Source organism: Chroicocephalus ridibundus, chromosome 4 (genome assembly GCF_963924245.1).
Source record: "Chroicocephalus ridibundus chromosome 4, bChrRid1.1, whole genome shotgun sequence".
In the NCBI taxonomy this organism is placed as follows: Eukaryota; Metazoa; Chordata; class Aves; order Charadriiformes; family Laridae; genus Chroicocephalus; species Chroicocephalus ridibundus.
The window spans coordinates 28,168,079-28,182,266 of record NC_086287.1 but is presented as its reverse complement, the minus strand read 5'-3'; the positions used below and the strand labels follow the sequence as shown (position 1 = coordinate 28,182,266).

Below are 14,188 nucleotides of genomic sequence, written 5' to 3'. Positions count from 1 at the left end.
GCCAAATTAGTTCGTGAGGAGCAGTCAGTACACAAAGCCAAAAAGAGATTGTCAAGGGGAGAGATGTGGCTCCAATGTGACTACAGAATTTCTCCTACCCCAAACCTTCTACTGCCAAACACAGAAAGCTTCTGTGTCACATGGAAGTTCCTTGCCTGAGCTAAGGGGTTTTTACTGTTGACAGCCTGGATAGTAGTATTTCTTTGTGAGCTGATGGCATCTTTTGCTGCAGGACATTGTCTCTGCTCAGGTTGACTGTGCCCGCCCGCTGCATTGATTATATAGACAAATTTCTGAAACACCTAACTACCCTAAAGCAACAGAGTGGTCTGAGATGGCAGTGGGCTAAATTCATACACCTGGAAAACACTCCAGTTCTGGGAGCCAGAAACTGGGTCTTACAGTTTGATTTGAAATTTCAGCTTTCCTCCTGGCACGAAAAATATTTATGAGTTTTTTAGAGCTTTGATTCCAGAGGCTTTAAAAGGGATTTTAGATCTGTGTGAACTACGTTGCTGATAGCTTAGTGGAACTTTGTTGACATCTTTTGTTTTCTGCAGTCAGTCCCTTTATTTCCTTGTGCCTTCTTTAATGGCTTCATATTCACAAATTAGCTTATTTCCTTGGATTGTTAGTGTCAACGGAAGTATAAGGGAAGACATCTAGAGCACTCATAAACTTGCAGTCTAGTGCATACTGGTCTAGAGACATGGATAGATGGGTCCAAAAGATTTTTTTATACCCTATATTGTGCTTGAAGAGAAAAGGAAAAAAATCTTTGCCTTAACAATAACACTTCTAAAATCTTAATCAAGTTTTGTTTAGTGTAATAACTACTTGATTAATCAAGGTTTTCTCAGACAAATCCATCTCGCTAAGTGTTACAAGTATTCCCTGGAGAAGAAAATCATAGCATCGATACATGCTACTGGGAGGACCTATGGTGGTCTTCAGTATTGTATAAACCACTCTTATTTAATTTAACACTGGATGTTTTGGGAGAACATCTAATGACAGCCTTGAATATCAAACTCAGTGTAGATTAATAAAGAACTGATACTTGAAAGTTTTCAGTAGGGGGACAGGTTCTCCAAGTCTTGAAGGAACTTCCATTGCTCAAAACATTGATCTTAGCTTTGAATGCTTGGAAGTTCTTATCTAGTGAAACACTTTCTCCTTTAGGTAATGTGATTTTTAAGTTTTTCTCAAGCTGCTTTCATAACATCTGGACTATGTGGACCTGTTTGAATTTGGCAGTTCATGTTTAGACATAGAAAGATTGCTTATGTTGTACTGGTCAACAATTTCCTCCCAGTGATCATAAACCATTAGGAGTCCTGGCTGATGATGCTGGATATGTCTTTTGTTTTTCTGTCACTGAACATAAAGCTCATTTGTGATCTCAAGCAGTTCTGGATGATAACATAATTTCTTGATAACAGCGTCTGTGGCAAAGCTACATTCAGCAGTTGTGTGTTGACTCTTAGGGCACTCTCATGTGGGTCCACTGTGTTAAACCCACTGCCCAGTGAATATGTAAGATTCTTAAGGGTATGGCAATCTATTGTATTTTTGTCAGTCTGATGATACGTATGTTCATGTCTTCATCTCTTCTTATCCAACACAAGCAGCTAAAAGTCTAACTTGACATCTAATGGAAATTTTCCAGTCAGGCATGATAACGTGAATCTGGGAATCATGGGTGGTAAAGATAAACTGAGCAAAACAGCTGAAATACATGCCAGAAGCTATGCCTTCCCCTAAGTTGGTGGATATGCAGTAATCACAGGAAACCCAAGTTGATAACTATTCAAGATCAAGGTAGATTAACAGCAGTGTTTAGAAAATCAGTAGCAGACAAATGAAACTTTCCCATCCCTGTTGATCACAAGGTGAATCTTCTCTTTCACATGTAGAGCTTGCTATTGTGTTCCACTGCTTTGACTCTTTTGAAGTAAACTGATCAACATGCTCCATTTATTTTTAATTGATAGCAATTCTGGAACTACTACTAAGGTGTCTGCTAACGTGTTAAATGAGGCACTGTGCAGACAGTGTATGACACTAGTACTTGAGAACTTGCATTTTTTATTTGTCAACATCTGGGGAGGCTAGATGATGCTGGCTCCAAAAGCCTTGAGGGACATGGGACTGGCCTGCTTGAGCTCTGACGTCACTTGCCAGTTAGATTCAGTAGGACAACCAATGCTAAAACCTCTTTGGTGTAATGAAGATGAAGCTTCTGGCTGGATGGCTCCATAAGAGGACTGAAGCACTAATTGGTCCGTGTTTGATGACATTTGGTGTAATCTCCAAGAACTCTTTATTCCTCTGGTTATCTGGAAAAGAGCTGGAAAAGCGGAGAATCCACATGTGGACATGTAGTTACTAGAGAAGATCTTACTGTTTGTTAATGTAAGTTGTCCAACACTGTGTTTCCATTGATTTAAATATCTAGCAGGGCACAGAGACTCCACATATGCTTTAAATTGTCTTCTCCCTTTATTTATTTATATTGAACAAGTAGGTCATTGCTTTACTTTAACCGTGATAGTTCTGGCTAGTCTTTAAATAACTTGAAGAGAACTATATAGATTCTGCTGTTGCTACTTATGACTTCTACCCATGCATCTCTTGCTTGTAACATCATTTGCTGTTCAAGAGAGAAATACCCTTTTGGCTGTGCTTGGGCTTTGAGGTTTTTTGTGCAGAAAGTGATTAGCAGTGAGTTTTCTCAGTCTCGGCTTTATTTGTGTCCATCCAGTTAACAATCAATGAAGATAACTTGAATTCTATTGTCTTAACTTCTACTGCCTGATGCGTCTCAGTGCATCATCCCTACAAACATCAAATCACTTCTGCTCTCACTGGGGCCACTGTCTCTGATTGCTCTCTTCTGACTGTTGTAAAGATAGATGCCCTAAGCTCTGACCTCAGCTTTTCTTTCTCTCAGTCCAGGACTATCCGTCCTCCTCCAGCTATCTCCTTACAGTTAATGAGTCTCCTCATTCATTTATTCTGTCTCCTTGCAAGTATTTTTAGACTGTGATCATCTCCCTTGAGTTGGCTATTTCTTAAACAAGATAAATGCTATTTCATGTCATCTTTTCTCATGTGTTCACTGTTCCTTATTACTTGATGTTTTAACTCCATATCCTCTGAGGATATCAAATGAAGACTTTCTGCATCCAGGCCTTGGGGGCTGCCCAATAGTGTAGTATGAAGAGGAAAGCCATCTATTTCTTATTTTGCATGAGATTCTTACTATACATAAGAACAGACTTTTTCTGATTTACTTCACAGTTGCATTCCCTAACTGGCTCTATACTGTCATTGCAAAGACTTCTGAGACCTTAGAGGTGGCACCATTTTTTCAGGTAGCCACACTTAAAATAGACAAGCCACTAAGCAAAAGTCTATGGTTTCTGTGCAAGGTCTTAAGCGACAGGGAGCTTTTGCTTCAGACATTGGCATTATCAGAGAAGAAATGCTCATCTGATTTTCCAAAGCCAGAGAAGTGTTTGATTTTTAAAACCTTCATAAGTATTTAGACATTGTCACAAGAAACCATGTTCCAAAATATACTTGCTCTTGCAGCTACTATTTAATAAAATGCAAAGAATAAATAATGGCTCTCTAAACACGGAAAATGAGAAGCTTTTAGTATTTACCCTTATAAAACTTTAGAGCTATTGAACAGATTTAGAATTTGTAACACTGCCATTGGGCTCAGCCTTCATTTACTAAGTCATAGCTAAGAGCAAACGTTCTGTTCACAGTTGTTGAGCCCCGTTACTTTTTGTTGCCAAGGATTTCTATAAGAGGATGCACAGGTATGACAAGGAAGGGATGTCAGGGCAGCTGGATAATTAAAGAGCCACTCTCAACTGTTCCTGCAGAACCACTACTCTGTCCCAAACAGGGCAGTCCACACACTTGGGAATGAACAGAGAAATAAGCCAATATACAGGGTCAGTCTAATGTTACATTTTTATAGCTTGCTTCGTCCCAGAGGAACATAACTATGAAGGCTGTATCCATCTGAAAGTCCCACCACTACCTCTGAAATCCAGCAGTTTGCTGCAAAGGAACAGTTTAGCTGCGTAAAATGGCGATGCATCAACTTACAGCTCAGAGCACAGGTGTCTGACAGAAAGAATAATTGTGGGGAACTGTGCTGCACTTACTCAAACCGGGATCTCTCTGCTTTAGCAAGGACCAAGACTTCGCGACGAGGGCAGACAGCCGTGATTCTGAGGCAGGGGCTGGGCATGATCCAACCCTGGTGTGAAGAGGCAACAGGCTTCATGGACAACTAATCCTGTTGTGCTGCGTGGGGGCTGTCCTTGCAAAGCGGCCCACCGAAACTCTGAGCGGGTTTTGCCCTTCTCAGCCTGCGGTCCCGAAGAGGTCACAGCCTGAGGCAGCGCAGCAGCAGGCACCGAGTGCCACGAGCTGCCCGAGACTGCAGTGTCAATCAAACGCCAAAAGCAGAGGGTGAGGGTGTGAAACCATAATTTCTGCTGACATGAGGAAGGTGCTGGCTGAAATGTTGGGAGCCTGTTGCCTCTAGCAATATACAAAAACGAAGAAGTTGGATCAACCGGTCTGTGGAATAAGAATAATCCTGGGAATCCTTCCAAGGCGAGGTGTATGGCACGAGGCACTGGCTCTGGTTCCAGCGACAAGGTGACTGTCTGCTCACCTTGATGCCATTGTGCCAGTAAGGAATAATTTACATCAAGATGCTGTTTGTGGGCGATGATAATAGCTTAATTTTCCTGTAGCTTTGAGTTGAGGTTGATTGTGTAATTTATAAATAGAAATTAGAATGGGTCTGCGAGTCGTTTATTAGATGCATTTTTAGATTGGTCATTACATTAAAGTAGGAAGAGTGAAAGGACTTGTCCAAAATCACATGATGAATTATTAGTGATAAACAAATCCTAACTTTTTCCTTCAACATGTCCATGTGTATGCTGTAACAAATGTACAGAGACAGCTAATGAACTGCCAAAAAGCACAATACAGCTCATGTAAAAAATCAGAACACTTTTTATTGTTCACTGTTAGTGAAAATACAGCGTATTACTCATGGGAACAGCGGTGCATTCATGTGAACACACAGAGTGTGGAAGGACATACATCCTACAGCTTTTAATTTTCCAGCTAAGGGTTTTTCCAGTATATTTTCATGGTTACTCTGCTCATCACAATAGACTTTGTTTGTTATTGATCCAAATGTGTATGCAAGTCTGTAGCAGTGAAGGACGGTTACAAAGCCTGTAGCAATGAGTGCCTCTGTTATGGCTCGTGAGAAACGCAAGGATGAAAGCAGGTGCATTCTTCGACCTGAGATGCACCGAGAGCATTTCTGAGGAAGAAATAACATTTTTCACGGCTTGTCAGCATACTCCCCAGCCTACTGAAGAGAAGCAATGGATTCCTATCCAGCCCGCATAAGCTGATGCAGTTTCCCAAAACAGAGGCTTCTTGTTGCAGCTGCTGGAGAATCCAGTGCTATGATCCTCGTAGAGATGTCATGGTATCCTTTCTTAAGGCACCTATTAAGCATAGGATCTCAGCACTGATCTCATGGGCTGTTGCTGCAGCTAGAAAACAACTGACACATTAGGCTGATTAATCCCTGTAGTAATTCCATTAACCTCCTTAATGGAGTTATAACATGGATGAATTTACCCCTCTGCAGCAATGCGAGAGGTAATTGCCCTGGAGAGCCTATAAATACGGTGTGGCAGGGATATTTGAGGTAAACATTTTTTTGTTTGTTTTAGTGCAAAGTGAAGCTTCCTGACCAGCTGGAAAACCTCCCTGTCTTCTGAGATTTTGAATTCTTCACAGCACTAATGGTGCAGGTGCCCCTGTGAGAGGGTGATGCATCAGGGATCAGGCGCATCAGCAGGGCTCTTGGCACCCTACTGACAGCTCGCTGTGTGTCCACACTTCCCCTTCTCTCTCTCACAGGCACACACAGCCTGCCTCATCACACAGCTTCTCAGACACAGCTTTTTCATTCACCTCTGCGGTCTCCTCTCCTTGTGCCTCCATCTGATCATGATTTATCTACTTGCTGCTCCCTGTCAGAAGGGCAGCTTTGCCTGGACTGTGTCATTGGGCAAAGGACTGCTAAAAATAAGTAGCGGAGCTACAGTCCTGACATATCATTGCACAGGGAGCAGATCAAGAACAGAAATGAGAAATTCTGTATTTCTCTTTGTTTCCTTCCTGATTTTCTAGCCTGTGGAGAGAAGGTTTACCTGTCGCCTTAGCCATGTGCATAGCTTGCTTCTAGGGCAGCTTGATTGCATTGCAGTTCTGTCATTAAAGGCTTCTCAGTACCGTGATGTTACCTCAAGCATATCAGAGCCAAAAGGGCACCCTGCAAACCCCTCCCAAGGAACAGACAGAGACACCGTTTTTGCAGTCTACCACAACAGGCCAGGCTCTCTGAAAGCTCCTGCTGCGGTTCATAAGGGACTATATAGGGTGGCTAATGGGGCTGGGGGCTGGAGGAGTCAGGCAGGAAGCCACAGGAAGGTCTGACTAATTTTTCTGCTAGTTCAAAGACTGTTGCCACGTACGCAGGTGCAGTGATGTGACTACTAAGCTGCAGTATCTCTTAATCTACATGGTTTGTGATCTCCTTGTTAATATGCTAAATTTATTCTGTTTGATAGCCAGTCCTTTCCTCCCACAGAGGCTGCAATCCCGAGAGATGGAGTCGCCCAGCCCTTCAGTGATCCAGGAGACAGTGGGAGAGAACAGGGGAGGTGTTGTGTGCATGGGATGCACGCACATTCCTGGGGATTTTATTTCACTTTCTGCCTACGGTAGTCACTTCCCACGTTCAGCACAGGGATGAGAAGTCCTAGCAGCCACCTCTTGCCAAAGACCTCTTGCAGGTTCTCCCTCCAGGGCCGGGCTCTTACCACTATCCCTTTCCGCACCTGGTACCGCGTCTGCCCACGCAGGATCAGCAGCATCTGGTGGCAGCAGAAACCAGCGCAGGCCAGTCCAATCCCAAGCCAGAGGTAGAGCATGAGGATGACAAACATCTCAGAGCTAAGGAGAGCTCCTGCAGACCAAGAATCAGGGAGAGGGAGGACAATAAAAGAACGAGTTTAGACACACCTCACATGCCAGTGTAACGCTCAGCCCCGAGAAATGACGAGCTGCCTGTATTCTCCGGCCACAAGCGGGGAGTTAGGAGCAAGACAGGCTGGTTGCTCTAACTATATAATATTGTTTCATTTGTAGTGTCTGATGCAATGGACCTCGCTGGGGAAATACTAAAATGATACACTTCTCCCTTTGCTGTTAATGTGAGGCTCTAGGTAACAGGGGCAAATTCAGCCAGAAGTGAAATATGTCTGTAAGACTTCACTATTTTGAAGAATGGTTAATTTATTTCAGGATCTACCTGCTCATCACAGCAAGTCTAAGATTTCTAGGTTCCTTTTGAAAAGAGATGTGGGTCCTACAGCAAGTAGATGCTTCCAGAAGCCTTACTGTGTGCATTAATACTAGGCAGAAAAATCTGGGATTTCGCTCTGTCTCTCTCTCAAATAATTTTTTAAAAATATCTTAAAAAAGAAAAATAAATCAGTAATGACTTTTCTACCATTGGGCAAAGGCAGTTTTCATATGAATGCAAGAAACAGAAACAGAAAACTTTCCAAAATATAATCTAAACTCCTTTTTTAAAACTGCTGCTGGAATATTCAAAATACTTTGTAGATCTGAAGCTCTTAATTTAACAGGTTTTGTAGCATGTATTTATGCTAAATATATTTAAATAAAAATGTTCTGTGGGCCCTTTCCTCTACAATGATTTTAGAACTCCTTCTGGAAAATATTAGTATAATAGCAGGTATCACTGAGTGACCTTTCAGTGCGTAGGCAGATCTAAGCCCATTAAAATAATATTCTCTGTGTGTGTATACGAATGTGTACACACATATTTTGTGTATATTGGTATATTATTAAACACCCATATTTACACACAGGCATACAAAGAAAATTAAATGTGTGTCAATACTGGTATAAATATATCTCTTACTGGTTCCTGCGAGGTTTAAGAATGAAGAAGCTCTCGCATGTTCCCATCCCTCTGGATGGGACAGACGGACTCAGGCAGGTGAAAGCTCTGGTTGCTCTACGGCCCTACAAGAGCAATTCTCCTGGCGCAGGGATTGCACGGACGGTAGAGGTCTGCTGCCTAAAACAGGTACATGGCTGCTTCAGGGTTTAAATTCAATACAAGGGTGGCTGGATAAGCGTCTCTTGCTTCTCTTATACAGAAGGCTGGATTAGGTGGTGTCATCTGGTTTTGCAATCTGTGAATCCCGGCTTCTCCACCTGGCAGTGCTGTAAGTGAGAGATCGGGGCTGACCTGTGACGATCACGTCAAGCTTTGGGCTCAGCCAGCAGGCCCCTCTGAGGATGATTTGTAAGGACACTGACTCCAGCCTCGAGCTTTCAGAGATTGTCCTCACTTGAAAATGGCAAAGGAGTCATTCAGTTTTCTTCCTAAATGCAATGTCATCTTTCCTTTCTCATTAGATCCCATTCAGCTCAGTGGGCTTCATATGCAATAACAGCAAGGGAAGAACAAGCCCCTTAGGATGATGACAAATGCTCATACCAATTCTGTCGGAATAACTTAATTTATCAGGTAGGAAGCCCAAAGCCAAATATGGGCTTCTGAGCCCCTCTTTTACTGGACCAGAGTGTGACAGACATTTGTTCTTTCCTACAGCTGATATTCAGATGGGATATGGAGAAAGACAGCTATTTTCTTTAGAGCCTTTGCAAGGCGGCTGTAAGCTTTATTTCTATGAGCTGCAGAAATTCAACATCAAGAGAGTAATTATCCTTGTTTCCCCTTGCAAATATTAAGCATCTCTGTGCCATGCTATCCAGATACATGATTTTTTTAACCTTTTCTTCAGGTTACCTAGAAAAGCATTTTCTATAATTTCTTTTGTGGATCCAATCTGACCTGTGTTTACAAAAGTGCGCTCCATTTGTCCCTCATGCATTTTAGTCTCGGATTCACTTTTTCTCTGACCTGGTGTGATCTCAAGCTTATTGCCATACATTATCTATGCTAGAAAAGCTGAATCACAGGCTGAAATTATAGACTCTGGGTCAGATTCTAAAATCCATGCCCAAGCACAGTCTGGGCCAACTGAAAATTTTCCCAGCATGAAAACAGGGAACGCTCAGTTGACATAAGACCAGCAGATTCACCCTTCATCCTCCTATACTCCTCCTCCCGTGCAGAGGGCATGATGGAGAAGGAGAAAGGTAAATTTTTTTCTCTGCTATAGCAATGCTCTCTTTAGATCCTACAACAACCCTTAAGTAATAGTTGCGTTAGCTGAAAAATACTGGGTGGACAACCCTTCCAGGCAACTATTCCAGGCTGTGTTTTTCTTTCCAGAACTGGAGGTTAAATATGCTGGTAGAAACCCAGTAGGCCATTATTCCCAAGCAGCCAAGACACCACATGCCCATATATTGCTGGGTGAGGCAGCAGTTCTCCCCTCAGCTGAGCTAGAGGTTCAGTGGGAGCTGTTGGGAGCTGCTGCCTCTCGAGGGTGTTCTGGCTCTCGGCTCCCAGCTCTGCACCCAGCGCCGTTGTGTCCCACTCAAACACTCCCCATGCCGTCCTTGGCACTGCAATTGCTGACGCCGGAGCTGGGGCACTTCAGTGGCTCTTCAAACATATGCCAGGACCCAGCTCAGTGCAGATGAGCCCACAGAGTCAGAGAGAGAGAACTAATTCCTTGATAATCTCCTCCCACATCCCCGTTCCCCCTCCCAGGCTGCTGTGCTGAGCACAGCTTAGGCACAGGGGAAAATCATTCCCAGTGTTTTTAATGCTAGCGAAGCTCATGCAACATTATTTACAAAAATTCTTCTACTTGGAAAAATGACTCCATAAAAATGTCATGGCAGGATTTCATGTTTATTGTCTCTCAGTGATTACCATGACAAATCTGCTAATTTGCCAAGTAGAGAGATATTTGTTTGTTTTCAGATGGCAACCCTGCAAACCCAGCCTGGAATTCTAAAAGCAAGCTGGGGCCTCTCTGGCTCCTGCATCCCCAGCAGCGGAAACTCCACGCTCAGATCATCATCAACACTTCTGGTGATGGTGCACGAGCCAAAACAGATTCCGGGCCCTTCTTACTGAGCTCAGCTGAATCTGCAAAGCTAAAATATATGGGATACCTATTTTAGTCTAACAAAAGCTTATCTAAGTGTGCGAATCATGAGCTGCACAGGGGGAGAAATAGCATTTTTCTGCCGTTGCTTTCAGGGCAGAATACCAGTCTAAGCTGTCTGCATAGTCAGTTCTCTGAGACCAGGCTTCATCTAGTTCTTGGGTTTGGACAGAGAAAGGGTTGAGGTTGGAGCGTTTGAGGGCATGTTGAAAGGTGAGGAGGCGAGGATGGGAGAGGAAGAGTTATGGGAGCAGAATCAGGAGGGGGAAGGGGAAAGTTTGTGGAGATTTATGGAAGGGCAGGAGGAGAGGGGAAAGGGGGAGAAGCAGAATGACGGGTAAGGGATGGGGACAAGGAGAAAGAAATATTCCCTTTTGGTGTGGGGCTTGTGCAAAGAGCAGGCACAGAGAATTTCCTCTGGTTCTCTGTGGACCCCCAGACTGGGGTCATGAATGAGGTGGCTGATCATGTCACGTTAACTCCTCTCTTGGTTTCTGTTGCCTGAACCCCAATTCTCCTGTGCTGGAAGGATGGCAAGATCTCAGTATTTTTGTTCTGCCAGGAGGCAGGTGACAGTGGAGGGGGTGAGTGGAGACCTGGATGAAGACGATGAGAATATCTCTGCTGGGATATAGAGAACCGTCAGACTTGTAGGATACAAAACCCTACGGACCACCCACCTCTGCCTGTGAGACAGGCAAAAGATTCCCCTCACCTGAAGTACAAAGAGTGAAATCCCTCTCCTATGTCTAATTGCAACACACTCCCTGCATGAGTGATAGCCCTATTCTAGCACTGACAAGCTGGTTATGGGGCGTTTTCCAGAACATTAGGAATAGGGCTGTGGCTGTAACCTGGAGTGGGTCCCAGCCTCTATTTCAGGTGAAGCAAAATCCTTTGCAAAGGCTGTCTCTAGCCTCTAAAGAGGACTTCATTGAACAAAGCTAATTCTCCCTCTTGCCCATTTCCCCACCACCGTTCCCCACACACAGCTATCTGAAGAAGATCATGCCCCCCCCCCCCCCCCCCCCCCCGCAGGAGCCTCGGAGGAGGAAGAAGGTCTTCATCTCCAAGGAAGGAGTTCTTACCTGAGAAGAACTGGCTGATGGAGTGAGGCAGAAGAGTGAGGAAGGCCAGCGGGTTCGCAAAGGACATGGAGAGTGCAGCAGAAATGTAAGCCATGCCTGCCACCAGGGAGTCGAGGCAAGCCAGGGAGGTGTAGAGGCAGAACATGATGAAGTTTCGCATGTTCCTGCTCCCAATGCAGTTCCCTGTGAAGAAACAGTGGTGGTCATGCCTCTGGGTGACTCTGGCACACAGTCTACAGAAGTGAGTGCTGGGCAAGGCTGAGCCAGGGGACCTGCTTCCATCCAGCCAGTCCGCCACCACTTCGGCTCCTTCGCCCAAGTTTAAGCCCTTGCCCAAGTCCTCAGGGGAGCTCTGGATCACAAGGACGTAGTTGCCCAGGGCATTAGCTGAGAGGAAGAGGAAGAGGGCCCCATGCAGCAGAGCAGGAGAGAAAAGTGGGGTGGTGGAAGGGTCTCTGAACATGCTGGGGATGAAGAGAAAGATCTGGAGGACGAAGGTCACTAGGGAGATGCACAAGAAGTAGGCTGGAGCGACAACATTGAGCAACCTGAGAACTAGCATTGCGGATTACGTTCCTGCAGGGGAAAGCAAGGAGAGAAGGAACATCACCGCTCCGGCTGCACACTTCATCCTTCCATTTCCTGCCGGGTCCCGGCCCCGCCGCCTCCGGGCAATGCCCTCCGGCGGCCGCTCTCCCCCGCCGCCGCCCCACGGCCCCGGCCGGGCCGGGGCAAAGGGACAGCCCGTGGGCAGCGACCGCTCCCCGGCGCCCGGAGGACGCACCCCGGCCCCGGCGTTTGCCTCCGGCGAACTTGCAGCAGCGATGCCCCGCAGGGGGCTGCGGAGGCTGGAGGGGAGAGCCGGCTCCCGCGGTGTGCCGGCGATGTGGGCTCCGCTCGCCTAGCAGAGTCCCTCTGCCAGGCAGGGTCAGTTTTGGTATTGCATGAGAGGAAAAAAGGTGGTGCTGGAGGAGGGGGGAGTGAATGGAAGGGGGGGGGGGGGGGGGGGGGAGGAGGAGAAGGGGAGGGGGGAGAGGTTGCTCTAATCCACTGCAATACGGATCAAATCCAATGCTCTAATTTACCCTTTAAAGCCACGGATCTACAGATTACCTCTATGACCGCTGCCCTGCTCTGCACGAAATTAGAAAATGCATAAAACAGCTGGTCAAGTGCTGTCCGGATGCAACCTGCGGCGCCGGGCTACCGAGCCGGGGCGGCCCCGCAGCCGCAGCCGCGGCTCCGGCCGGGCACGGCTCATCCCCGCCGGCCGGCCCCCCCCCGCCCTGGCCCCGGGGCTCAGCCTACATCGCCAGGGCACCGGGAAGCCCGGGGGACCAAACGCAGCGGAGAGCTAGCCGGGTGGCGGTGTGGGTGTCCCGGCACCCCGAGCACCCCCTCGCCGGCAGCCCCAGGGGCTCCCCTGCGCCGCCGTGTCTGCAGCGCCCCGGCGGCCCGGGGTGGGGGTCGTGTTCGCCTCGGCCCCGCGGCGCTGGGAGCTGCACGCCGCCACCTTGTCCCCGGGCGCGGCGGGTGCCGCCCGGTACCGGCGTGTCTGGCGCCGGAGGAGCCGCCGCTACCGCCCGCCGCGGCGGCCGCCCCCGGCCATGCCGAGACCCCCACGGCAGTCGCGCCGGAGCACAGCCCGGCGTCTGCCCTGCCCGCACGGTTCGGCCTTGTCCCTGTCCCTGTCCCTGTCCCTGTCCCCCCTCTCTCTGTCCCTGCTCCGTGTCTGTCTCTGTCCGTCTCCTGCCCTGTCTCTCTCTCTGTCCCTGCGCTTTTCAGCCCTTGTCTTCTCTTCTTCCTCTCTCTCCCTGTCTCTGTCTCCCTCCCCAGTTCTGTTGTCCGATCTTCTCTCTCCCCCGACTCTGCCCGTGTCCGGTGGCTCCCCCTGCCCCTCGCCGTGTCCCTGTCCTTGTCCCTGTCCCGGAGCTGTCCCTTCAGCACCACCCGCACCTCCTGCGGGTCACTCCGTCCCTCTCCGAGCACGACCCGGCGGGCCCTGGGGAGGAGAAGGGTGTTCCTGGGGCTCTGAAATCCTGACAAGTCCCACGGGGAGAGCAGGGAGGCGGGAAAGGGAGGTTCTGCCTGCTCCAGCCCGCAGAGCATCCTTCCTTCCTTCCCGCAACATGGGGAAGGGAAGCAAGGTGAGGCTGCAGCGAGTCTCCCTGCCACCCCAAAGCGGCCCCTATTGGAACGAGCATCTGAGGGAAGGCGAAATTTGCAGGTCTCTGCGGGTTCAAAGCCTCCTTGGGTTTGAAGGGCATCTTTGCACAACAGCAGGTAGGTAGGAAAGGCTTTGAGCTGGGCAGGTGGTGCCCGGGCAGTATGACAAGCTTGTAGAAGCTTTTCAGACATGTATTTGCCCTCTGACAGCTGCACACCCTCATCCCCCTGTGCCCACCCACACAGTCCTTGTACTGTCTACACAGGCACTGTGCACAGCCTCTCACTCTCCTAACACACCTACGTGCTGCACCCTCCCAGCTCTGATGAAAAGCATCCCCCTCTCTTTCCACAGACGAGTCACCCATGACAGGAGAAGGGGAGAGAAGAGGCTGCTGGGCTGCAGCTTTGCCCCTGGAGACAGTCAAACTCTGCGCTGGTCACTAGTCAAAGAAAGATGGGTTTAACCTAATCTTAGGTCCTAGGCTTCCTGGTCAACCCCTCAGCACAACCAGTGACAGACTTTGCTTCTCCAAGAGAGACTGTCCCTTTGCCTGAAGGTACAGAGCAAAAATAAAGTGTGTTTTGTGTCTCGGTTTCTAGGAAGAGAGGCCTGTAGGAGCGAGTGGTTATTTGTCTCCTGCACGTGCACTAGCATGGAAGGTGGTGACAGCAACTGAG

At 47.6% G+C, this 14,188-nt stretch overlaps 1 protein-coding gene across 1 annotated transcript; it reads right to left on the bottom strand.

Annotated features, from left to right (window-relative positions):
• Positions 1-5,013: 5,013 nt before the first annotated feature.
• On the bottom strand, positions 5,014-12,302 carry ZDHHC22 (zinc finger DHHC-type palmitoyltransferase 22). The gene is made up of 2 exons (XM_063333921.1): positions 11,342-12,302; positions 5,014-7,096 (listed from the first exon to the last, which is right to left on the bottom strand). The coding sequence occupies exons 1-2, from the start codon at positions 11,901-11,903 to the stop codon at positions 6,831-6,833; spliced, it is 828 nt and encodes a 275-aa protein (XP_063189991.1). The 5' UTR covers positions 11,904-12,302; the 3' UTR covers positions 5,014-6,830.
• Positions 12,303-14,188: the final 1,886 nt, after the last annotated feature.

What these genes read in the sequence shown, in the direction of transcription:
- ZDHHC22 (XM_063333921.1), bottom strand. Translation starts at nt 11,903, where the DNA reads ATGCTAGTTCTCAGGTTGCTCAATGTTGTCGCTCCAGCCTACTTCTTG. An exon ending in CATCAGCCAGTTCTTCTCAG is followed by an intron (nt 7,097 to 11,341) that starts GTAAGAACTCCT and finishes CTTGGTCTGCAG; the next exon opens with GAGCTCTCCTTAGCTCTGAG.